Raw genomic sequence first — 25,888 nt, 5'->3', positions numbered from 1 at the left:
ACTCAGTTGGGTGGGTCTTTGGAACTTCTTGTGGCAGAAAGCTGTGGGAGCAGAGTGTTGTGTATATTTAAGTTCAAGTTAGATGGATTCATGATCAGTGGGGGAATCAAGGCTTATGGGGAAAGGACAGGTAAGGGGCACATGAAGGCTGTCAGATCAACCATGATCCTGTAGGATGGTGGGACAGGCTAAAGGTGCCAAACAGCCTACCCCTGTTCTTATTTCTCATGGTCTTAAACCAGCACAATGTATACAGTGCTGGATTTGGTCCGAGGAGCTGCTGAACTAAGGAAAGAAAATATCAGCTAGAGGTCCCACTGCTATAATTTAGTGTGCCACACTGGCATGGATATATGTTCTGTCGTTAAAATTAAATTAGGATCAAATGTGTGGTTTGCTCATCCATTCAAAGAATTCACTGATATTTTCTGTCCAGTGTGATATTCAACACCTATCTAAGGAGGGGAAAAGTGAAGAAAAGGTACAAGGAAATTGCTATAAGAAATCAGTTGGCAGTATTGAAAGGGAGCAACTCTTAAACGGAGAGTAATAACACAACATTAACCTAAAACCCTTGGATAAACTTTGCACTCTAAGGAAGTCAACTTCATGCATTTTAAAACAATATACTATAAAAAACAGTAAAGAAATATCTCTACAAAATTACAAGAAAACAGTTCTTAAATTAACTTCAAAATTGGGTGTATGTGTTCAAAGGTTAATCAAACAATAACATCATTTGAACCTCTTCAATGCAGCATCCAAATTGCTCGATTTATTTCGCAGCTTCACATTTACAAAGCTGAGCTCAAGTTCTACCAGAATACCATACAAGATATTACAAACATCTGCACAAAGTAACTTAATGATTTAAAACAGTAAATGTGCAGAAGTCTCTTTCTGTCATTAGCCCAACTTCTAATTATGTTAGGAGAATGGTAGTGCATAAACTTTCTCCTTTATGATTAAGGGATATTCAAAAACATGCATCCATCTACAACTCAGTAACTACATTTGACAGTAATATTGATTAACACAGATATGTGCAAAGCACGTACCAAACGATGCAGCTGATACTTTCTTCCGCGATGGGTACAAAGATGGTACTTGCAGGGCTTGACTCACTCGCTGTTGTGACTGGTGTTTTCCTGGTTGACCACATGACCTCATAGTCATTGGAGACATATCTGAGCTTTTATATGATCGTCTTTCACCAAATGTTTTGCTTACTGTTATGAAAAAAAAATCAAATATCTGCAACATTGCCTTCAGCTAAAGACAAGTTATTCTTCACAGTCAATCAAAAACAGGAGATAGAACTATATTTCATTAAGAGTCGAGGCAACATTAAGGAAATAAAATTTCACCTGAACTCTTAAGTTAAACCATTTCATTGAGGCAAAATATAGCATGTTATTGTGAAGAAAGTGTAGTAACATATAGAATCAATATCACGGAGTAGAAATTAGACATATTTGAAATATTGGATTTAGTAAATGAATAGTTATTCAGTACAGGAAAAGATTAAACTATTGATATGTCTTTTAGGCTAAAAAGTCCTATCTCCGATACTCCTGCAATTTATAATATATTTCCATATTCCAGAAATGTCAAACGACAGAGTTCATTTACAGGTAACGTTAAAAAAAAGCATTGCACACAATGCTATTTATTAAATTAATTAAATTATGTAGGGAACAGGTTAGCATCTACTGTTATTAGAAGTAAGAATTTTATATATTAAAAATTGTTTGTAGAATATAAATCCTGACAGATCATGCTTAAGAGAATAGTACAAGGTAGCACTAGAGAATCATTGTTATTTCAGAAGTAAATGATAAATCATAATATGGAACATCCTTCAGAAGCAGATGTTATTTTACCTTCTAAATACAAGGAGCAAAAAGAAAAAAAACATTATTACAATGAAGGGGGCATTTTAAGAATTAAAATGTAAAAGATATTATAAATGAATTTAAGCAGATAAAAGCTTACAACTTCATTAAAAGATTTTCAGCAATTAAATGATTGGGAATAAATAAGATGATGATGTAACCTTACATGGAAAGAGGCTAATCCTATAGTTAGCAAACATTCATATTTGCAAAGCAGGACATGATTTTTAAAAAAGTGCATATTTGAGATGCTAGTGGTTAAAATTTCAGATGTGTTTTTCTTTCTCAAGGAACACTTCTTGTAAAGTTTCTCCCAACTGAGAAAGGATATATTAATGTTAATTTATGGGATTTAAGGTAATGTTTAATTTTGAATTATGATAGGTATTCTAAGATAATTAATTGTAACATTATGTTTTTGGATTCTGTATTAGAATACAGATTCTGTTTTCCATCATTTAATAGTTTTTGGCATAGTAGTTCAACATATTTCACACACTTCAAATGTGTTGCATGTTGTTTTCTGTTAATAACATTATAAAACTCAACAAATCATCTTATCTAGTCTTCCCTATACAACTAAATTGATCTTATTTCTAAACATTCCCCAAACAGGCATGTATACTCTGAACAGTTTCCCAGGCTCTTATAATATCTGGGATATTTACAGCCTAGCTGATACTTATTAAAGAGAATCAAGTTATCTGGAAGACAGTCACATTCTTGACTGATTTTCTTTCCTTGATGGATAGTTACTTGAATTGTCACTCATAAGTAAGTGCCAATGTGAGCCAAATGGTGTGAACCGAAGACAGGGAAGTTATCAGGGAAATGCTCCTGATCTAGTACACTTCTAAAAGGAGTTAAAGCTCAAAATTCCACATAAAGCTGTAAAGCTGGCATCTGTCCAATAATGTGGAAAACTGCCCAGCTAAGTTCTACACACAAAAGCATGGCAAATCCAATCTGGTCAATTACCACGACATCAGTCTATTCTCAATCATCAGCGAAGTGATGAAGGGGGTCAGCAACATTGCTGTCAAGTGGCATTTACTTTTCAACAACCTGCTCACTGATGTCCATTTTGTGTTCTATTAGGACCACTATTAGGTTCCACATGGTCAAAACAGCTAAATTCCAAAAGGTGAGGCGAGATGACTGCCCATGACATCAAGGTGCGCTCTCCACAGTGTGGTATCAAAAAGTCCTGGCAAAACTGAAATCAGTGCCAGAGGGAAACGGCCCAGTGGTTAGAGTCATACATGGTATAAAAGAAGAGGTTGTGGCTGTTGGAAACCAGCCATCTCAGCTGCAGGGCATATCTCGAGGAGTTTCTCAGGGGAGTGTACTAGGCCCAACAATCCTCAAGATTTCATCAATAACCTTCTCTCCATCACAAGTTTAGAAGTGGTGACGTTCACCAATGATTGTATGATGTTCAGCACCATCTGTACCTCTTCAGATACTGAAATAATCCACGTCCAAATGCAGCAAGATCTGGGCAATATCCATGTTTGAGCTGACTAGTGATAAGCAACACTCATCACACAAATGTCAGGTAATCATGATCTCCAACAGCAGAGAATCTTGCCATCACTGCCTCATGTTCAATGGGATAATCACCTTTAAAGTTACCTTCGCAGAAACTGAACTGAAGTAGACATAATAATAGTGGCTACAACAGCAGGTCCAAGATGAGGCATTCTGCAGCAAGTAACTCACTCTGACTCCTCAAACTCTGCCTCCCATCTAGAAGGTACAAGTCAGGATTGTGAGGGAATATTCTCCACTTGTCTGAATGAGTGCAGCACCAACAATACTCAAGAAGTTTGGTACAATCCATTATAAGGTGGACCACTTTATTGGCACCACATCCACAATCTCTTTCTTCACTACTGATACTCAGCAGCACTTGTGTATACAAATTACAAGATGCATTGCAGAATTTCACCAAGGCTCCTTAGACAGCCCATTCCAATCCCACAACCAGTAGCATCTAGAACGACAAGAACATTAAATACAGGGGAACATTCCCCCTTGCCACATGCCATGCAGACTTGGAAATTTTCCTTCAGCCTGGCTAAGTCAAAATCCTGAATCTCCCTCCCTAAATGTCAATGTGGGCAAGGTATATCAAATGGATTGCTGAAGATCAAGACAACAGTTTACCACCACCTTCTTAAGGGCAAATAGGGGTGGCCAGTCAATGCTGAATCAGCAAGCATCACCCATTAGTCCCAAGAATAAATTTGAAGAAAACTTATGTGCAACATACAGAAGGAATGATTTCTCTCTGTCAAACACCAAACATGTCTTTGAAAAAAATAGGCTAACATAAATGAACCATCATTTGCTAACCAGTAATACAGCAATTCACGACTTGAATGTAAAAATGTGGGAAAAGGGAAGTCATTCAACCAACATTGGATGTTGAATCAACTGAGGAGTTGAGAAAGCAATGTGGGCATTATTCTTCTTCCTCATAATTCAAAATATAATTAATTTGGTTAGATAATTGTTCTAATTTTCTACGCTCTTGGTTATATTCTCTGCCTTCCCTATCCTGGTTTAACATTGAAATCATCAATAAACATGAGGCAACAGTGTCAATTCCCTTTTGTTTAACCATTATGCATGATTTTCCAATGAAAATTGATTTAACACACTCATATCTCTTCATTGCTCAAAGTCTCAAGGCTGACCTCTCCCACTTTGAATTCCTTCTAAAATTTCTATCCTTTTTCTCACCACAATAATGTCAGGATTTATTTTGCTATTGCTGCAAGGGAATGTCATCCATGAATTCTAACTTGAAAACCAGGCAATAAAACAGATTACACGAAATCTGTCATTTGTCATACCTATTTAATCACATGATGGCAGTATGTTTGTTGAAATCGAATTCATTAGGGTTAATTCATTAGCTAAGCTAGAGGATTGGCACACCAACAGAAAGCAGAGAATAGGGATAGATGGGTCTTTTTCTGCCTGGCAAGACATAACTAGCGGCATGGTGCAAGGTTTGGTTTTCGGGTCCCAACTACTTACAATTTATATTAATGACTTTAACATGGGCAAGAATGTACTGTCGAAAGTGCAGATGACATTAAAATAGGCAGGAAAGTAAGCTGCAGTGATGAAATAAGAAATTTACAAATGGATACGGATAGGTTAGGTGAATGAGCCAAGATTTAGCAGATGCAATATAGTGTGGCTAAATGTGAGTTATCCATTTTGATTGCAGGAATAGAAAGTCAATTTATTATCTAAATTGACAGAAACTTCAGAGTGCGGGGTTGTCCTCATGCACGAATCCCAGAAAATGAGCATGCAGATACAGCAGGTATGTGGAAGGCATGTGGAATTTCAACACTTACTGCAAAAGGAATAGAATACAAAAGAAAGAAAGTGTTGCTCCAACTGTGCAAAGCATTAGTGAGTCTGCATCTGGAGTACCGTGTATAATTTCAATACACTTCCTTGAGGAGGGATGTAGTTGCATTGGAGGCCAGAGGTGGTTCAGTAAATTGATTCCAGAAATGAGGGATTTGTCTTATGACAAGAGATTGAGCAGTTTAAGCCCTATGGAGCTTAGAAGAATTAGAGAAGATCAACTTGAAATGTATAACATGTTAAAGGGAATTTAAAAGATGTAAAAAAGCATGTTTTCCTCATATGGGGCAATCTAGAACAAGAGGTCATAGTTTTAGATAAGAGGGAGCATATCTAAAACAGAGATGAGGAGAAATTATTTCTGAGTTGTGAATCTGTGAAATTCACTACCCCCCCACCCCACAAAGTGAGGTGGATCTGGGGACACTGAGTAAATTGGAGGAGGTAGACAGATTTTTAACTCTTAATGGAGTTAAGGGTTATGGAAAGTGGGAGGTGAGGCTGAGATGAGATCAGCTGTAATCATATCAAATGGTAAAGCAGGCTTATGGGGCAAAATTACCAATACCTGCTCCTAGTTCTTATGAATTGCAATTTTAACTGTGCTGTTTAACACAAGTGATTTTTTTTTGCTTTTCTTCTTCCTCCATCACTATGAAACAGCAAATCACTAAAAGTGATAGGTTAGCTGCTCTGAAAGCCACATCCTGATTTACGGTCTGGGATGTAAAACCGATTTTACTACTCTCCCTATTTATTCCAGAACCCTCACCCCATCCCCCTCTCTGATGAAGAGTCTAGGCCTGAAACGTCAGCTTATGTGCTCCTGAGATGCTGCTTGGCCTGCTGTGTTCATCCAGCCTCACGTTTTATTATCTTGGATTCTCCAGCATCTGCGGTTCCCACTATCTCTGTTACTAATTATTCTGATGTTTTCTCCTAACTTAGGCTTTTTAAAAATCATACATCTACAAGAGCTGAGAGAGCAGTCCCACAGATTTGTCAAGCAGCAGCATTATTAAGTCAAATTCACAAATCCTCATCATACAGCCAAATCCCCAAACATGAGAGTCACCTTCCTTGGGTATTCCTGTTCCACCAGAGGTGATAGTACATAGGTATACAGTTTGGAGGAAGTTGCCTTGAAGTACTCATTGACTCTGGACCCCATGAAGTCGAGTCTCATCACGTCAGGTCAAACACAGACAAGAAAATCTCCTCTGCATTACCACCTACTGCCTTACCATTTCTTCATCACCAACCTGCCACACCTGACCTCCCAACCATTCCTGATAGTTTCATGCTACTCAAGGTTAAGATAGCAAGGCCATGGAATGTTCTCTAGATACGGGATTTCAATGTCCGTCAACAAACAACAGAAGTAGCATGAAACAGACAGGCTGAGCAATCCCACAAGCGAAGGGTCATATCTCAGCTCTGTAGTCCTACAACATTCAATCATGATGTTTGTAGACAAATAAACAAGCAAAGAGGAGAAGACTCCACAAATATCTCTGTCCTCAATGACAGGGGAAACCTAGAAAACCAGTGCAAGAAACAAGTTGATGCATTTACATCCAGTTTCAGCTAGAATACTAAGTGGATGATCCATCAGTGTCTCTCCCAGGCATCGCCAGCATCAGAGATTCTAATCTTCAGTCAATTTGTTTCACTTCATGTGAAATCAAGAAACTAGTGAATGCATCAGATGGTGCAAAGACTATGGGCCCTGAAAACGTTTTGGTAATAGTATCGAAGACCTTGTCTTCCAGAACCACCCATGGCACTGACCAAGGAGCCCCAGCAAAACTGAAATCAGTGGGAATCAAATGGGAAGTCTCAGCTGGTTCCTTCTGCATTGCACTAATTCTGTGGTTCTGACAACACTGCAGCAGTCTCTCAGTAGTGTCCTGAGCATAACCATCTTCAGCCACTTCAATTATAAGTTTAGAATATCAATATTTTCTGATGATTGCAGTGTACAACACCATTTGCAACTTCTCAAATACTGAAGTAGTCTACGTCCAAATGCAGTAAGACCTGGAAAACATCCAGGATTTTGCTGACAAGTGCCAGGTGCCTCCAACAAGAAAAAAAATCAAACCACTGCCCCCCTGATTGTCAATGATCTCACCACTGTTGAATCTACCACCAACAAGCTGGGGATTGCCACTGCCCAGAAGGTTAACTGGGACAACCAGTCAAAACACAAGCAGCTTGTGGACACAGCAATTGAGGTGATATTGGACAATTTTGATAGATCTAAGAGTCAGTGTTGGGTTGGCTGCAATGTCCCCACAGCAACAAAAATTTCTGATGTTCACTGGTCAATAGTCATTCTATATATACTTCTGGAAAAAACTGCAAATTGTGAAGCTAAACAATTGAGACTTCTATATTTTCCAACAAATTCATTTTCACTTTCCAGTTTTAAGCAAGTTCCACCAGCTTCACACTGTACTAACTGTAGAAGCAGTCAACATGTCTATCTTATGGAAAGTACCACACGTTATGATTGTTCAACATTACTGACCCTGGAAATATCCACTTCTCATAAGGTGGGTTGGGAGGTGGGTTTCAGCAGCCAAATTAGGACAAATCGAGGCAGATTCCTGCAACCCAACAAGCATGCCGCCGCCCTACATCAGTCAGGAAGGCTGACACTTTTCTTACCTGCTAGAAACAAACTTGATTGGGCTGAGGCCCTTAGTGGTCATTAATTGAACACTTCAGGGCTTCAATTTAAAGCAGGTCAATTGTGGACCTCCTGACCAAGACTTAATTCCTGAGGTGGTGGCAAAGGGTCAGATATCTCCCTGACGCTTACTTACCCAATTATTTGCCCTTCCTAAGGAGAGCAAATCCCCAGCCTTAGGCTTAGTTTATTTCACAGCAAAAAAAAGGCTGGACCAGCAATTACATATTTCCTTAACCAATCACATTAAAGGACTATGAAATTAACAGCAAAAATACTGAGAACGGAGTTAATTTTGAGTGGGAGAACTCAATGCCTCAATGGGTATACAGGGAGAAACAATGGGAAAAGAATAAATTAAGGTAGAGCAAAAGTTTTGTTTTCAAAAAAAAATCATCTCAAAATCTCTAACTATTGAAGCCTGTAAGAATAATACTTCACACTTGTAATTATTCATTTTCAGTGCCAGAGAAGTTGGTGGAATAATTATACCTCTACTTTGTTAAAAAGTACGTAAGAGGCTGAAAATCTGCGGACAGTTTTCATACCTACCACACAAATAAAGCAACCTCACTGTGCTTAATCATTTCAGCGGTAAGGTACATAGCAAGATATGAATTTTATGGAGTTAATGGCAGAGCAGCGGTACATGGGCAGAAAATATCTTGCTTCCTCGGTGGTAACTTGATGTTGCTGTGCCAATCGTGCATAAACAACAGCAAGCATCATTTGCTTCCCTATTATTTTCACAGTTAAAATCTGGCTCATTCATTCTTTGAATAAAGTCTGCACAGGAAATAAATTCTTAAATGCTTCTTAAGATTCACTAGAATAAAAATCCATGCAGTTTACTCACACGTGCTATAGGCAGGCTCACACTGCAGTGACATTATTTGGATTTTCTCTTCATCAGTCTCAACATTTAAGTTCGAGAGATACTGTTTCACCTTCCGAGCCATCTGGGCATCCTCGTAAAGCTTCTTGGCATTGAGCAGAGAGCTCCGGCGTACTCGCTTCTTGTGGCCCCCACCTTGTACTGATTCTAGCATGTTGGAATTTGTGCTGCCTTGACTTAATGACCTGCCCCAGGGGAGAAAGAGAAATCAAGTACAGCCAAATGCAGATATTGTTTTAAAGAAACAGTGCATGCAGTGAATGAGTGGAGGAAGGGTATTAGTTAATGGCAGCTGTTGTCACTTTATCAATATTGCATGCCCTCATTAATAATGGAGAAAGGAAAAATACACTAGCAATGTTGAGAATGAAATAAAAATATAGACGGTCTTAAAACTTTCAACTACAGAAAAATTTTGACTAACCACATCAAACAAGATTTGCAAAGCTAAAACAATGAAAGCTTATCTCCTGTTAATTAGCATTCGTTTAGTTGTTAAACCACAAACTGTGGTTAAACCAAGGATAATAGTACATCCTGAATGAAGCTGGACTGTCCTATCAGGTGTATTGGTTCGCACTACACTACATATTGAGCACATAATCTAAGTTGACACTTAAGTGACTTTTCACAGTATTATATTTTGAGGTTCCAGACTTAGTTTTAGACATAAAACAATGACTCAAGGCTTTTTATTTGAAAGCATAAACTCAACATTCCTCCCCTCAGACAACAACAAAAACAGAATACCATCCATTCATTCATTTGCTATATTAACCAAATTACAGGTTCATATGCTAAAGACCAAGTCCTAAAAATACACAGCATGGAAGGAGATTATTCAGTTCATCATGCCTCCGTCAACATTCAGCAGCCGTTCAGCCTAATTTCAATTTCCAGTTCTTGGTTCATAGGCTTATAGGTTATGACATTGCAAGCGTATATCAAAGTATTTTGCTGTTCAGATTTCTGAACCTCTGCTACTCGTATTTTAACTCCCCTCCAAATCTCCCTCACCCATCACCTCTGTTATTGCTGAATTTTACTGGTTCCAGGGTCCAAGGCTCAATATTTAAATTCTCATCCATATTCTCACCTTCTTCAGTAACGACAGCTCTTCCCGTCCCTATAGCCTCTGCCAACCCTACAATTCATTATCATCTACGTCCATGCAATTTTATCCTCCTGCACATTGGAGGTGGTGTTTTAGCTGTGCAGGCTCAAAGTTCTAGCATTCCCGCCATCAGCCTCTGTCATTTTAAGAGGTTTCTTAAAAATAACTCTGATCAAGCCTTTGGTCACCTGTACGTGTTTCTTCTTTTCCAGTTTAGCTTTTAAATAATGGAACATTTAGAACTGGTGGGGCAACGAAGAGCTAACGTGGGCCATTATTTATTGTTATCATTTTTGCTAAGCAACTTGGTAACACAGTATAAAGATAAGCAGGTATTTTGGACTTTGTTATATGTAAGTTCTGTTTTATGTTTATCTGCACACTAACTGAAATTTAGCTTCAACAGTAAACCATCATTTGTATTGCGGAACATGCTGGAAAATAATAAATACAAGTCCTTTTTTTCTAGTACCGGTATTTATTGAAAATCAAACCAACTCTTCTGTTAGAGAAGAAAATAGAGCACATATTGTAACAAAGTGTGGAAGAAAAATATTCTTTTGTACTTCCTCCCCAACTTTAGTTACAAATAGTAGTATGTTAAATGCATCTCTTGTATGTAAATTTGAAGGGTATAGCACTTCCAATGCATATTCATGAACCTTTTAAACACTATGAAGGATTTTGTCTCCTCTACACTTTCAGGCTTTGGAGTGCACATCCCCAACATTATTAGTAGAAAATGAACATTTTGAATCCCCTCTAAAACTCCAAACTCTATCCCCAAATTGATTCTTTCAGGTTATAGACCCCTCAACCAAGGTAAAAAGGGTCTTTGCATTCACTTTATTGAGAACCCTCATAATTTTATATATTTCAATTGTTTTTTCAGTTTCAAAGAAAACAACAAGAGTTTATCCAACTTTTTCTCAAAACTAAAGCTCTCCAGTCCTGTAAACATCCTCGTATACTGTGGAATTCTCGAGTATAATCTTTCCGACAGCAAGGGGACCAGAGCTGCATACTGTACTTCAACTGTGGCTGCTCTCGTGTTTTATACAATTCCAGCACAACTTATCTGAGGTACATGTTTTCATCTTTATAAGTCACATGGCAGGTTATAGTCTAACAGGTTTATTTGAAATCAGAAGCTTTCAGAGCTTAGCCCCTTCTTCACGTGAAGTCCTCTAGTTCTTCTTTTGAGTTCTGGCTCCAAGTTGAGTTCCTCCCAAAGGCTGCCTACTACCCTGCCACATCACATAGTTCAGTCCCTCATCTGCTGAGAATCTCATTACACATTTTCACATTTAAATATAATCACTCCAATGCTCTCTCTGCGAGAGCTTCAACCCCACCTTCTTAAATATCAATCCAAAAATCTTCGATTTGCACTCGAGACTATACCATGTTTCATCTGCTGTTCCTCCCACATGCCTTATACTTAAATGTTTCATTTGCATGGTTAAATCTCTCTATGCCCTTGTCACATCCCAATCTCTTACAACCAATCATTCCAAATACAATGCAAAATCATTCCCTCCAAAACTACCATTATTTCTAATTTCATCTGTAAACTCAAAACTAAATATAAAAGCAAGTCTTCATTTATGTTTTTCAACTGCTTGTAAATAATTTCAGCCTATGACCTAGTTAATATGCTTCCTTACTTTAAAATTAACTGGACTTGAACAGCAATTTCAGATTGAAAACCAAGACAGCTAAGGTGAGAAGTGATATTAAAATAATGGTAATAGACTGATGGTATGTACAAAAAGGTTGACTTTTACTTAATTGTGCTGTATCTAATCTGAAATTGTCAGATGCAAAGAGTGCTTGAAACTTGTAGGTGTTTTATTCTTCAAATTAATATTATTGAGAATAAAAAACTTACAAGATATCTACAACAAAACTCAGGGCAGCTTTAAAACTTTCCGAATTTATTGTAAATAGCTTGTAAAGAAATGCATGCAATTTTCTGACATATAAACGCTTAATTAATGTAAGATTCAGTAATATATTCTGCAAACAGCAATATTGGGCTAAGGGGAAGGCCAGGTGGATATTAGGTTAACGTGAGGCATGCTGTTTTTAAGGTGCAGGCAGTTGTGAGGAAATAGAGCTGTTATGTGCCGAGACCTCAGCACCTGTGCACAAATTACTTACCCCAAACTCCTCCATCTCTTCTTCCTGTAAGTGAGAGCCATGAACATTGAAGCATGTATTCAGAAAGAAAGGTGGAAAAGACAATGCAGTTCAGAAGATCATGAGGATAAGGGGGTAGAATGTCATATAAAGTAACAGGGAGGGATATGAAAGTAGCATCACAAGTCACATTATAAAACCAAAAGGATTTGAAATTTGCATTAATTGTGTAGTCTTGTTTTTAAATGAACACCAAAAAACTTACTGTAGGTATGAAGTGGCACATATAGTGAGGATTCATAATCTTTTATAATTCAAGATTAAAAGAAATGTTTTACGATTGCTAATTGGGAGATGAAAAAAACCTACGATGATTACTGCTTGTTAAGCATTGCATCACAAATATTGTAAAGATCCTCTATTTTCATAGCTTCTTAAAGAATACAGGAAGAAATAACACAGGTTTTTAAGATGGAATCATAGACCTCTTCAGGTTCTGCCAAAGCATTTTCTAACCCCATAATTGACTTTTCTTTAGTATAATTTTCTAGCCCTCAAATTTAAAGCTACTTCATTAAAGTGGAAGTACCTATCATTCATTAAACCAAAATCTAAATCTAATCAAACAAGGCAGTAAACATCCCATTTAGGGTGCCTTTCATTTAGGTGCTTATATTTTAGAACCTGGTCATAAGCAATCAAGCATACATCTCAGGATTCCCCACTACACAGGGAGAAAAATGTCAAAGCTAGTATTAGGCTCCTGTAGATACTTTTTTTGGAAGCAATATAAAAAATTCGAACCACACATGTGCAAAACTGCATTCTTGCTGAAATGTATCACCAAATTTTAAGACAAATTCAGTACAGTTAATTAGTGACCTCAGTTCCCCACCTCTAGGTCTCAGAAACAATTGTCATTCTAAATGACCATTCTAAGTTCAGAAAGACTAGTAGGCATCTGCAGGTAGTGCAGGAGTCCTCTGTGGTCAACCCCCTCTCAAACAGATGCATCATGTTGGATACTGCTGGGGTGGGGTTGATGGCCTCTCAGGGAAAGCAGCAACAGCTAACGTTTGTGGCACCATGGTTAGCTCTGTTGCACAACAGTGGAGGAAAATGACTAGGACAGCTTTAGCGATAGGGAACTCAACTGTAAGGGAACCTGATGAGCGTTCTGCGGCAGCAAACAAATCTTTCATTGCCTGCCTGGTGGCAGACTCAAGGGTGTCTCAGGCTGGTTGCAAGGCATTCCAACAGGAGAAGGTCAACAGCCAGCAGTCATGGTACATATCGATACCAGTGACATGGGTTTTAAAAAAAAAAGAAACAAGTATTTTTCAACAGGAATTTAGAAAATTAGGTAGTAGACAGCAAAATTGATGTTGCAGTGGAACAGTACAAAGTACAACAGGGCCTGGATTAAATGGGCCGATGACTGACAGATGGAGTTTAATTTAGATAAAGGAGACATGCCACATTTTGGTAGGGCAAGACCTATACACCTAATGGTAAGGACCTGGGGAAGAGTGCAGGGAAGTGGAGTTGAAATGCCCATCAGCCATGATTTAAATGGCAGAGTGGCTTTGATGGGCTGAATGGCCTTACTTCCACTCCTATGTCTTATGATGTCGAACAAAGAGACCTTGGAAAGCAGGTTCATAGTTCATTTAAAGTGGAGTCACAGGTAGACAGAACAGTGAAGACGGCGCTTGGTACGCTCACATTTATTGGTCAGTGCACTGAGTATAGGAGTTGGGAGGTCATGTTGCAGCTGTACAGAATATTGGTTAGGCCATTTTTGGAATACTGCATTCAATTTTGGTCTCCCTGTTATAGAAGAATGTTGGTAAACTTGAAAGGCTTCAGAAAAGGCTTGCAAGGCTGTTGCCAGGGTTGAAGGGTTCGAGACATAGAGAAAGGCTGAGTAGGCTAGGGTTATTTTCACTGGAACATCACAGGCTGACTGGTTCATAAAATCATGAGGGGCATGGATAGGGTGAATAGTCAAGGACTTTTCCCCAGGGTAGGGGAGTCCAAAGGTTTGTTTCCATCCTGTACATCCCCATGATTCTATAAAACAGGAAGACTACAATGGTTGTAATATCTATTTTACTTCCAGTGCAATGCTCTAAGTATGGGAACAAGAGATAGAGGAATAGTTATGTGGTCAATTCACAAAAAAGTAAGAGAGAAATAGCATCTCAGCTGTCAGGATTTCAACTTTAGTGTGAAAGGATTAGATCAAGGAAAACCCCAAAGCCTTTTTATAAGTATATTAAGACTAAGAGGATCGCTAAGGAAAGAGTGGGACCTCTTACAGACCAAAAAGGGCAACTTGTGCATGGAACCAGTAGCCAGTAAATGCCTCTCATCTGTATTCGGAAGTTTCAGTTGTGATAGTGAGGTCGCGGAACACATTAAGATTAATGAGGTAGACGTATTAGATGTTTTAGCAGGCACAAAGATGCATAAATCCCCGGAATCTGATCAGATGTATCCTAAGCTGCTATGGGAGGCATGAGGAGATTGCTGGAGCTCAGGCAGAGATATTTCATACTTTTTGGCTGCCGATGAAGACCAGATGACTGGAGGATAGCTAATGTGGTTCCTTCATTCAAAGTGGACAGCGGGGACAGGCCAGGTAATTACAAATTAGTTAGTCTGATGTCAGTGGCAGGGAAATTACTGGAAAAAATTCTGAGGGCCAAGATTAATCAACACTTTGAACACAGATTTGTTAAGGAGAGATCCTTTCTGACTAACTTGAGTTTTTGAAAAGGTGACTAAATATATTTTTGATGGGGGTACTGCAATGGAGGGTAGTGTGATTTACATGGTCTTCAGTAAGGCCCTTGACAAGGTCCCACATGGAACGGTGGTCTAAAACATAACGGATCTAAAACAATTTAGCAAACTGGATCCAAAATTGGTTTGAAAAGAGGAGCAGCAGGGTGATGGAGGAGGGATACTTCTGTGATTGGAAGCCTGTGACTAGCAGAGTACTACAGAGATTGGTGCTGGGTCCCTTGCTATTTCTTACATACATTAATGATTTGGATGTGAATGTAGAAGGTATAAATGACATGAAAATGGGTCGCACGGTTGATAATGAGGAGGACAATCTCAAACATTAGTTTGGTATTGATCAGTTGATAAGTTGGGCAGAGAAATGGCAGGTGGAATTTAATCCTGATAAATGTGAGGTGATGAATTTTGGAAGCTTTCATAAGGGAAGGATATACAAAAATGAATGGTAGCTCCCAAGGGTTACTGGGGAACAAAGGGACCTTTGTGTATAAGCTCAAAGATGCGTGAAGACGTCAGGCAGACAGGACGGTGGTATTCATTAGCTGGGGGTAGAACACAGCAGCAAGGAAGTCATTACAACTGTATAAAACATTGGTTAGGCCACAACCAGAATACTAACTGCAGTTCTGGTTATCACACTATTGGAAGCTCACGAATGCACTAGAGGGGGTGCAGAGGAAATTCACGTGATGTTTGCCAGGGATGAAAACTCAGTTAACAGGAGGGATTGAATAGACTGAGTTTGTTTTCCTTAAAGCAGAAGAGGTTGAGGGGCAATCTGATCGAGGTATACATAATTATGACAGGAGACAGAGTATATCATGGGAATCTTTCCCCCATGCAGACTTATCCAAGACCAGAGTGTAAGTTTAAGGTGAAGAGTAAGTGGTTAAGAGGAGATCTGAAAAATATGGAACATACTGCCTGAGGGGGTGGTGGAGACAGGTTCCCTGGCAATATTTAAGAGGCATCTGGATGGGCATTTAAAATGCCAGGGCACAGCAGGCTACGGACCAAATTTAGGTGAATGGAATTAGCGTGGCTTGGTGTTTGTTGGTCAGCAGAGACACGGTGGGTCGAAGGGCCTGTTTCTATGCCGTAAGACTCTATGATCCACCCTTCCCCTTCTTATTTTATAATCTGGGATATGGATTTTAGATACTGAATGGCTACTTATAGCACCAAGTGAGAAAGAACCTTGAAATGTCACCTGGATAAGGAAAAGTGGGAAGACATTAGCCTCAAATATCTAGGGTTCTGTGAGATTCCTCCTGAAACTCTGAAAGGGAAACCAACAAAACCCTGCAAATAACAGAACACCAATTACTGCAACTACTCAGACAGCACCCCTGGATTCTGAAGACAAAATATATACTCTCAAATGCTGCTAACTAGCACTTCTGGAAGATAAACTTTAAAATAAAACACACAAACACAAGCAAACCTCCTTTTATGTAAAAAAAATTATGATGAGAATAATGGACAGTAGAACTTACTCTTTCAAGTTGAACTGTCTTCAGTGGCTGATTCAGGAAAAAAAACACTATTTGCCTCTATGTGATAAGATTGCAAAGGAATTGAGTCAGCTCTCATTTGTGACAAGAAGGTAAGATTATACGATTGCCACATCTTCAGATTATTTAGTAATGAACAGATGTTGTGTGAAATAAGCTTGCCTACTTCATCCTGACTCAGGAAGGACAGCTGTTGAAGACCATACAAAGTTTGCATCATCTCTGTGACAGTGCACACATTCCACGTGCTAATTTTTAATATATATGTTTTAAGGACATTTGTACCGCGTGCGTGCGTGCACTGTGTGCGCGTGCATGTACTGTGTTTGTGTGAACGTACATGTGGGTGCGCACTGTGTGCGCGTGTGCATGGGGGGGGGGGGGGAGCTGTTGCAAAGCACCTAGACACAAAATTAAGAGAATGTGATAGATATTCCATAACCAAACTTCTTTCTTCCCCATGTAGATGCTGCTCAACCTGCTTAATGTTTCTAGCATTTCCTGTTTTCCTCTCAGAACTTTAAGGCCAGTGTGTTGCATTATTAATGGAATTAGGACCATGATTCGTGCCTTTTAGGATTCTTAGATTCATAAACATTTTGGAATATAGCAGATTTGTTTCTCTTTCAATAGCACATGCTGATGACATTGTAGTGAGGCATCAGCAGAGACTATTAACTTAATTATGCACTACACTAATTAAATATCTATTGCAGTCAAACCAATTCAGACTTTAACTCCTCACCAGTATCCTGCATTAACATAGATCTCGACTGCTGCTCAGCTAAGTCATCATTTACTCAAAATGCCAGAGTGGAAATGAAGTTTGGAAAGATTCTATGCCTTCAGTCAAGGAAGGAAAGAAAATTGATAAGGAAACAAACACAAAGACACAAAATGAATGAAAATGGCAATGTTCATCTCATTCCATACTTCAGTCACGCATAGATACAGGAAAAGGCACTTTACAGGTGGATTTGGAAACAGCAGCTCTGGCTAACAGAAATACCTGGCCTACATTGCCAGGAAAAATATAGCAGAATCAAAGAACAAGGAGCCTTCAACCAACTGCTATGTCTTTCTCTAAAGACTCCACACTTGCAGCAGTGTTATAGTTTTGTTAAAAAAAATTTGTTAGAAACAACAGACCTATAAATCGTATTGTTCTATTTAGATTTGATTAACAGTAGTGCAAAATGGAATATTCATTTGTTCTGAATTGAGGAAATTTGTTCCACTACTTTGCTGTAAAGTAGCGGAACAGAGGTTATCCTATTGTGACATGCTTCATAGCACACATTATTAAGGGGTTGTTTTACCTTCTATTTATCTTATAGATTTGTATTATTCAATTGAACTAAAGTTGCTTACTCCACACATTACTTAATCAAAGAATATTAAATAAAGCACAGTAGAATAGAAAACGTTACTGCTCATTTTCCTTTCTACTGTTTAGCTTTGAAATTGGAGGTGCTGCGTTTCAAGCTTTGAATAGCAGGCTCTTATGAGCACTTCTCTGCAGCAATTATAGTTTATTTTCTCTGATCTTACCTGTTGCCTGGCTCTTGAATAAGTTTGTGTTCAAAAGGAATTTTTAAATTCTCATCAATTAATAAGGAGACTTCACATTTAAAGTCTGAATGCATCAGCCCAAATACTTGAGTTATCAGGTTCAAAGAAGCAACAGCAGGTTGCCTATGCAGGATTAAACAACACAGTTCATGCTCTGTGAATTTACTGTCTAACTAGATAAACAATTCACAGGCATTTCCATTGTTGACAGTGAATTTCACCTAATTTACATACTGGAAGGTTCCACTGGTTTTGCTTCCAATTTCCCTAAACAAAGACAGTGACTCTTGCAGGGTTATGGCTCAGAAAATGAGCTAGACTGTGGTAGTTTGGGGAATAGTCTGGGTTGAGTTCAGATAATTAGTGTAGGCCACAGGCCCAATCCAGTTCTCAACTGCGTCCATGTGCCTCCACGAGAAGTGCGCTGTTAACCGCAACCCAAACCGGATGATGCGCATTCAGTATCACATACTCTTCTCACCAGCAGGTACATTTTAAATGCAGGCATGTTGTAAACATTGAATTAATAGCTTGTTGGCATCATTGAGCAAAAGAGGGAAAATCTGAGTATTTAATGGGCATTGAACTGACAATTAAGGGTCTGTTGGCAAAGCACAGAGCTGTACAGCACAGAACCAGGCCCTTCTGTCTAACTCATCTGCTCCAACCAGACATCCTAAATTAATCTAGTTCCATTTACCACCATTTGTCCCATACCTCTCTAAACCCTTCCTATTCACATATCCTTTCATGTTATTCAGATACCTTTTAAATGTTGTAATTTTATCAGCCCCAACAACTGGCGGCTCATTCCATTTGTGCACCACCTTCTGTGTGAAAATGCTGCCCCTTAGTTCCCTTTTAAATCTTTCCCCTCTCATCTTCAACCTATGCCTTCTGGTTTTGGACTACCCCATCCCAGGGTAAAGACCTTGTCTATATACCCTATCTGTACCGCTAATGATTTTATAAGCCTCAATAAGGTCACACCTTGGCCTCCAACGCTCCAGGGAAAATAGCCGCAGCCTATTCAACCTCTCCTTACAGCTCAAACCCTCCAATCTAGCAACATCTTGTAAATCTTTTCTGAAACTTTTCAAGTTTCACAACATCCTTCCTATAGCAGGAAGGCCAAAATTGCACGTAGTATTCCAAAAGTGGCCTAACCAACGTCCTACAGCCACAACACAACCTCCCAACTCCTATACTCAATGCAATGATTAATAACAGCAAGCATACCAAATGCCTTCTTAATGCTTAAACAACACAAAAAAATAACTTTAATAGATCCTAAAACATAGTCTTTAACTGGTCTGGTTCACATGTGGCTCCAGACCATAGAAATGTGGTTAACTTTTTTCTGCCCTCTGAAATAGCCTAGAAAGCCACCCAATTCAAGGCCAAGTAGGAATAGGTAATAAAATAGGTGTAATAAATAAAAACAAATCACTTTCATGCATTTAAAAGGTTCTGCACCAACTATAGGAATATGTAAACAAAAGGATGGTGTTAAAATTAACTATGCAACAGGAATCATCTTCCAGATTTCGACTGAACATAATTCTCCTAACAAAGATAGTTATGTACGGATGATAGCACTTTTCTTGACAATTACTAACCTATTTCTGAACATTACAGCAGGATCCATGTTTACAGAAGTCATACGGACAACATGTCGAATCTCCTTTGCAATCATCCGTAGTTTCTCAAAGTTTGCCAAACCTTCAACTTTGGAATCATTTCCTTAGAAAGTAACACATTGAAAAATTACATTGTATTCAATGGTAACGTTCAAAATTTTACTCAGAATACATAAAATACAACAGTGGTCAAAGGTGAGTGCTGTCAGTGTCAAATGCACCCCTATTGTCGCATAGGTTAGGTGCATTAGCTGTGGGAAATGCAAAGTTAAAGGGATTGGAGTAGGGGGATGGTCTAGGTGTGATGCTCTTTGGAGGGTTGGTGTGGACTTGTTGGACCAAATTGCCTGTTCTCACATTGTGGAGTTTCTATACAAAAATTCAAATTCGTTGCATCGCACCACTGTATTCAACATATCAGCTTCAGTCTCTGCAGTTATATTTTCACAGTGACATTTTCTATCAGGTTTCATGTAAAAATATAGCCAACAAGTCAAGGAGCAGTTTCTGAAAACGATGGAAATGTGGCTGGCTGTTATTAGGAAAAGGCAATCAACAAAATTTATATTATTGGCTGCAACTAACAGTAAGAAAAATATACATTTGCCATTGTCTCCAGTTTTCATGCACAAGTATATTTTTAGGGTCGAAGGTCAACACCAATAAAAAAGTTAGTAATTCTCATGATCACAGATGCGAATGTCGTAAGTGATGACAGTGCCGGAATCCATTATCATAAATATTAAGGAAATGGCTGCCCTTAGAGTCAGCGTTATGAATGTTAAAGAAAGCAGCAATTATCATAGGCAATGATGTGAATGTGCAATTGCTAAAAGTTGCAGATTAATCATATTGGCTACATTGGAAAGAGATTCACAGCTAGAGTAAGTTTTTAAACTGGCATTATTGCCACATGTTCCTCATATTGTTAAAATGTGGGTACACAGAATTCCATACTAAACTTTAATCAATCATCTTAAAATTACGAGCAGTTAATGAACCATCAGTAAGGCACATCCTGCTCTTAAAGAAAAGCGAAATACTGTGGATACTGAAAATCTGAAACAAAGAGAATGCTGGAGAAATTCAGCATGCTGGGCAACACCTCCGGTGAGAGAAACAGAGTTAATGTTTCGAGTCTGGTATAACCCTTCTTCAGAACTTGGTTCTGAAGGACAAAACCAATTCTCACGAACAAAATCTATTTTGAACCAAGTTCTAAAGTTTTTGGATCCACTGTAGTCTGTTCAAGCACTTTGGAAAATAAATTCACTTAAATCTTAATGGACCCAAATGTGAAGTTTCTTTCCAATGGGCTAGAATGGACGTGTAGACATGCTGAGTTTGGCCCTTTGGGGAATAAAAAAAATCAAATTACGGTCCAGTTAAGTCTGTTCAGGTCAAGCCAAGTTTTTTTTTCTAAAGGGCCTGAACACTGTGTCTATCGATCCGTTTGGGTCTACATCTGAAAAGACCTATTTTTAATGTCTTTTTGGTTTTCAGACATACCGCTAACAAATTGTGACGATCAGATTAACCTTCATTCTATTTAACAATCCAAAATCTATACAGCTGACACAAATAAAAGCTTAAGGGTTACCTACTAAGACTGTCAACTGCTCAGTTTGCTTAAAAATGGAACATATTTTGATGCATGTCACATATTAAAAGGCTATACAACAGATTTAAATGTGCACACCCACTGTGCTATTCATGCAATTGTTCAGTTCATTTACAAAATTACAGAACTATGTCTCGGAACCTAGCGTTTTCTTCACTGACTAAAGCAACACGTGCCAAAATAAATACTTGGCCAGTAGTCTTATTATTACCCTGAGAGTAATGGGAGTTCCAAACAATGACCACCAAGATTGGTGATACGGCTGTGAGAATTGAACACTTAATAAACAGCCACTGCGTTCTCTAAATTATTGCATGAGCATCTTGTACTATAAAAATGGAATACCTTCGTGCAGGAAAGTGAGATCTTTTTTGACTACTGGGAACAGTGGAATGATGGGAGGCTGTAGACTCTGGCTACTAAGAACATTTCTATATTTTGCCATGTTTCTCGAAGGATCAAAGAGATCTTGAAGGTCCCGGAGTAGCTTCTCATACTTGCTTGGCAGTTTTTCCCAAGTGCTTCTCAGGCGTGCAACTGGTGCAAGATTTAGCCCACTGAAACAGATAAAACTTTCAATGGCATACTTGTAATGCTTATATCCGACAACAATCACATTTTGTGCATTCAGTTAATTCCAATAATGGCATATTTAAGATTGATTATATTGCTGAAAGATTTTGACTTAATTTTATCACAAAGTATTTACAACAGAGACACATTTTTGGCTACAGATAACGGGAACTGCAGATGCTGGAGAATCCGAGATAACAAAGTGTGGAGCTGGATGAACACAGCAGGCCAAGCAGCATCTTAGGAGCACAAAAGCTGACGTTTCGAGCCTAGACCGTTCATCAGAAAAAGGGTCTGATGAAGGGTCTAGGCCCAAAACGTCAGCTTTTGTGCTCCTAAGATGCTGCTTGGCCTGCTGTGTTCATCCAGCTCTACACTTTGTGATCTCAGATCTTTGGCTTAGTGTGTTTCCCTTGCACTTAAACCTTTCTTCATTTAACCCCTTCAATTCATTCTTCTACTCCTTTCTTCCTCGTGTTTGTCTAGATTTCCTTTAAATGCATCCTGTTAATCACTTCAACTATGCCCAGTGGTAGAGAATTCTACATTCTATTCAAAGTCTGAATAAAGAAGTTTCTTCTGAAATCCAATGGATCGCTCAGTAAAGGCCTTACGTTTATGTCTTCTCGTCCCCTATAGGACTTCGGCATCTTACCAAGAAGCGAAAAGATCTTGCGTTCACACTAATAAATCCTTTCATTGTTTTGAAGTCCCAATCAATCACCATCCAAAATTAGTGCTTTCCAGTGCCTCTATATCATTATTGTATTATGGGGGCCAATACTTACTGTCAGCATTTAACCGTATCAAATTTTGGTTAGACTATAAGCTTAAATTAACCTCTCAGCTTTTCAATCCATCCTTACAGAAATAACCCCCAGTACCTTGTTATATTTTGTTAGCCTTATTAACCTAATCTTAATAACTTGTGAATATGGACCCCAGAGCCCTCTGCAGGGATCACTTAAATAGACATTCATTTTCCAAGGAGCATGTGCCTCCTTAACTTTCCTACCAAGATGCCAGTCACATACCTATGTTGAATTTTATTTGCTCCTTTTGAAAGTTATCATTCTTAAATTTTTACTGTTTTTCTTCGTATTAATTGCACCCTCCAATTTAGAAGTGTCTACATATAATGAATCTACACTTCATATTCCAGAGTTCAAATTGAAATCATTTATGTAAATAAAGAACAATAGCCCTAACATCAAACTTTGTGGAACAGCACTTTCTATCTTTTGCCAGTCTGTATAATGATGACATTATAGTGCTTTTAACACTAGTCTCAGTCCAGATATTTGTTAATCAGTAATTTTTGAACTTGATTATTGCTACTTGGAGTATCATTTGCAGACCTTTAGTTGTCCTGATTTGTCTGGGTCACTGCGCCTTGACAGAAGGGAGTAAGGAGTTAACAGGAGTTATCAGAATGCACTGGCCATCTGATCAGGTAAGAAGACAGCCTTCCTTCAAGGCAAAGTGTTAACTAAAGAATTTTGGTGAATCAGTTGAGTTTTTACTTCTACCTCCAGACTTCTCTATTTCTAGACTCAACAAAACTTGAACTCATAGGAATTTCTGCTGCCCATGTCTTCACTTACACAAAGACATGTTCAACAATTACACCAGCCTACACTTACTCAACCTTAAAATTCTCATAGTTATTAAAATGTTCCATGGTCTAATCTCTGCAACCCTGTTCGGCTCACAAACCTAGAAAAAGTCAGCACTCCTCCAGCTCTGACATCTTGCACACGTTTGTTGCTAGTCACTCCACAATTGCATGCAGTGCTTTCAGTTGCCTGGGTAATAAACTCTGAAAATTCGTCCCTGAACCTCCACACCTCAGTCTTTCTCTTAGCTCCTTTAAAATGCTCCTCAAAATATACATTAGATCAAGCCTCATGTTTTGATAGCCACGTACGTAAGCCACTGTTAATTTCCATTTAATAATCACTTACTATGTTAAAGATGCAAGTTCAATAAAAGGAAAATTTTGTGAATGCTTAAAATTGGAGACAAATACAAAGAATGCTGATGAAGATCAGTAGATCTGGCAGCATCCATGGGGTATAAATCATAGTTAATGTTTTGGGTCTGGTATGATTCTTCCCTAGAATCTCTCTCTCCAAGAGGCTGCCAGATGCAATTTCTAGTTGTTGTGGCAACAAGTAAATATCAACATGGTGACTTATTCAAAAAAAAACTTTTTTGCAGATTTCTTTTGAGTTCAATTTTCCATTAGGGAATTCAAACTCATGTTCTTTGGATTATTTGCTCGATAACATAAATTAGTTATCCGTTCTATGGGTTTGCTTCAACAACAAAGTTACACAGAATAGGAAACAAATACTTCTCCAAAATGACTGTTTCTTTGTTACACATACAGGGATTGTCAACACATTTTTAAATGCAAGAAGAGGGTTTACTGCTAATATGACAGAAGAGAAAGACTCACTACTTATAATTATCTATAAACCTTAACAGGTCTCAATCCTAATAAAGTAACAAAGAATTACTGTTACGCATTCATTATTTATGATTTGTACCAAGACTAATTCAGAACATTGATGTAAATAAATACTGCTTACACATTTTACTTCATCATTAAACAGAAATAATTGGTAACTGATAAGCTAGTTATAAACATTAATAGCTGGAATTTATGTGACAAAATCTTTATAATACCAACTTAGAAATGGGAACTTATGAAACAAAGCACATTCAACAGTACAATATGTTGTTATAGCATACTAGAGCTAAAAACAACCTTTGCTATCCCTAATGAAGCTTAATTTCTTTGACACTAACTTTTCCTGCAGTTCCATCAGAAAGAAACTAGTTTTTCTTAAATGAAGACACCACAGTTAAGCTCAATCATGTTTTTCCTAGTACTCTCACACTGGTCCAGATAATGCAGTTAGCAAACAACAGCTCTATACATATATGCTTGCCCACAGCGATGACTGAACTATTCAAAAGCAGAGAGCAAGTGAGAATTTGGCCCCAAAACTCCTCAAATCGCTCAAGAAAACTTAATCATGGGTAACCAGAGTAAAGTTTATTCTGTAAATGGAATGGACAGAATAAGTAAGGAGACACTCCTTCAACCAGAAGGTGATGTGGTTGGTTGACTAGACGAGCTGGTTCATTGTTCCACAGACATTTCATTACCCTGCTGGGTATTCTAAAATCTTAGAAACAGAAGCTGACTCTGCTCTTGCATTTGCTGCTAACTGGCATCAGTGGCTTCTGCATTGTTGAGGACGCGAGGCAGAGCGCGCGAGGCAGAGCGCGCCTCTCAGTGGAGGTGAAGAGTGGCAACTTTCGTTCCAGCAGTGACAGCTCAGGAGACTTATGCCTGGCCATCTGTACCATGGCTGAGCACTTAACAAGAAAGACTATACAATCAAATGTTTTTTTAAATTTTTCTGCCTTCAAATTCAGTGTTTTAGTTTTTTTGTGTGTTTTAAGATGGCACTGGAGAGTGGCAACACTATACAACACTTTTTATTGTAACAAAATACAGCTGACAATAAATAAATAAATCAAATGTAATCCTGTGATGGAAAGAGCTGTGAGAAAGCAAGTGACAACAGCGAACAATACTGCTGGGCCATGAGGCTGGAGAAGGCAATGCTGTTAGAAGGAGAGAGCAGCAGCAAAGTGGTCTGGGGGCTGCAAAAAAGCTACAATATAAAAAGGAGGGGTGTTGGAAAGAGGTGAGGGGTGACAAAAAGGTGGTCTGCAAAGACAGAATGCAAGAATTGGAGAGGTTGCAAAGGTGAGAGGAGAGAATGTCTGCAAAGATAAAGTCAAGGGGCCCTGCAATGCAGGGAGGGAAAATTCAAGAATCCTCACCAAGGGTAGGGGAGAAAGAGCCCTAAAAAGATCTCTGTACGGCCTGAAGGAAACTCCTGAGAGCCATACCAAGGATGGGCATGTGGGTGGGAGGGTCCCAAAGGGATGAGACCAGCCACAAAGATCCTGAGGTGTACTGACAAAGGAAATGGGAGAGGA

At 38.6% G+C, this 25,888-nt stretch overlaps 1 protein-coding gene across 8 annotated transcripts in view; it reads right to left on the bottom strand.

The window, feature by feature from the left end:
• LOC125458195 (rap guanine nucleotide exchange factor 6-like) overlaps nucleotides 1–25,888 on the bottom strand; it is a 345,812-nt gene that overhangs the window by 25,843 nt on the left and 294,081 nt on the right. For 6 of the 8 annotated variants that reach the window (XM_048543196.2, XM_048543198.2, XM_048543203.2 and 3 more), the window contains 5 exons: nucleotides 21,638–21,849; nucleotides 19,651–19,774; nucleotides 12,156–12,179; nucleotides 8,840–9,063; nucleotides 1,059–1,229 (listed from right to left, as the gene is read on the bottom strand). In XM_048543196.2, the coding sequence (XP_048399153.2) occupies nucleotides 1,059–1,229; nucleotides 8,840–9,063; nucleotides 12,156–12,179; nucleotides 19,651–19,774; nucleotides 21,638–21,849 (755 nt within the window). The remainder of the gene's footprint in view (nucleotides 1–1,058; nucleotides 1,230–8,839; nucleotides 9,064–12,155; nucleotides 12,180–19,650; nucleotides 19,775–21,637; nucleotides 21,850–25,888) is intronic. The other 2 variants (XM_048543199.2, XM_048543200.2) reach the window with 1 other exon arrangement.

Source organism: Stegostoma tigrinum, chromosome 13 (genome assembly GCF_030684315.1).
Source record: "Stegostoma tigrinum isolate sSteTig4 chromosome 13, sSteTig4.hap1, whole genome shotgun sequence".
NCBI classification, from domain to species: domain Eukaryota; kingdom Metazoa; phylum Chordata; class Chondrichthyes; order Orectolobiformes; family Stegostomatidae; genus Stegostoma; species Stegostoma tigrinum.
The sequence above is the reverse complement of the archived record's forward strand: the minus strand, read 5'-3'. Positions and strand labels throughout refer to the sequence as shown.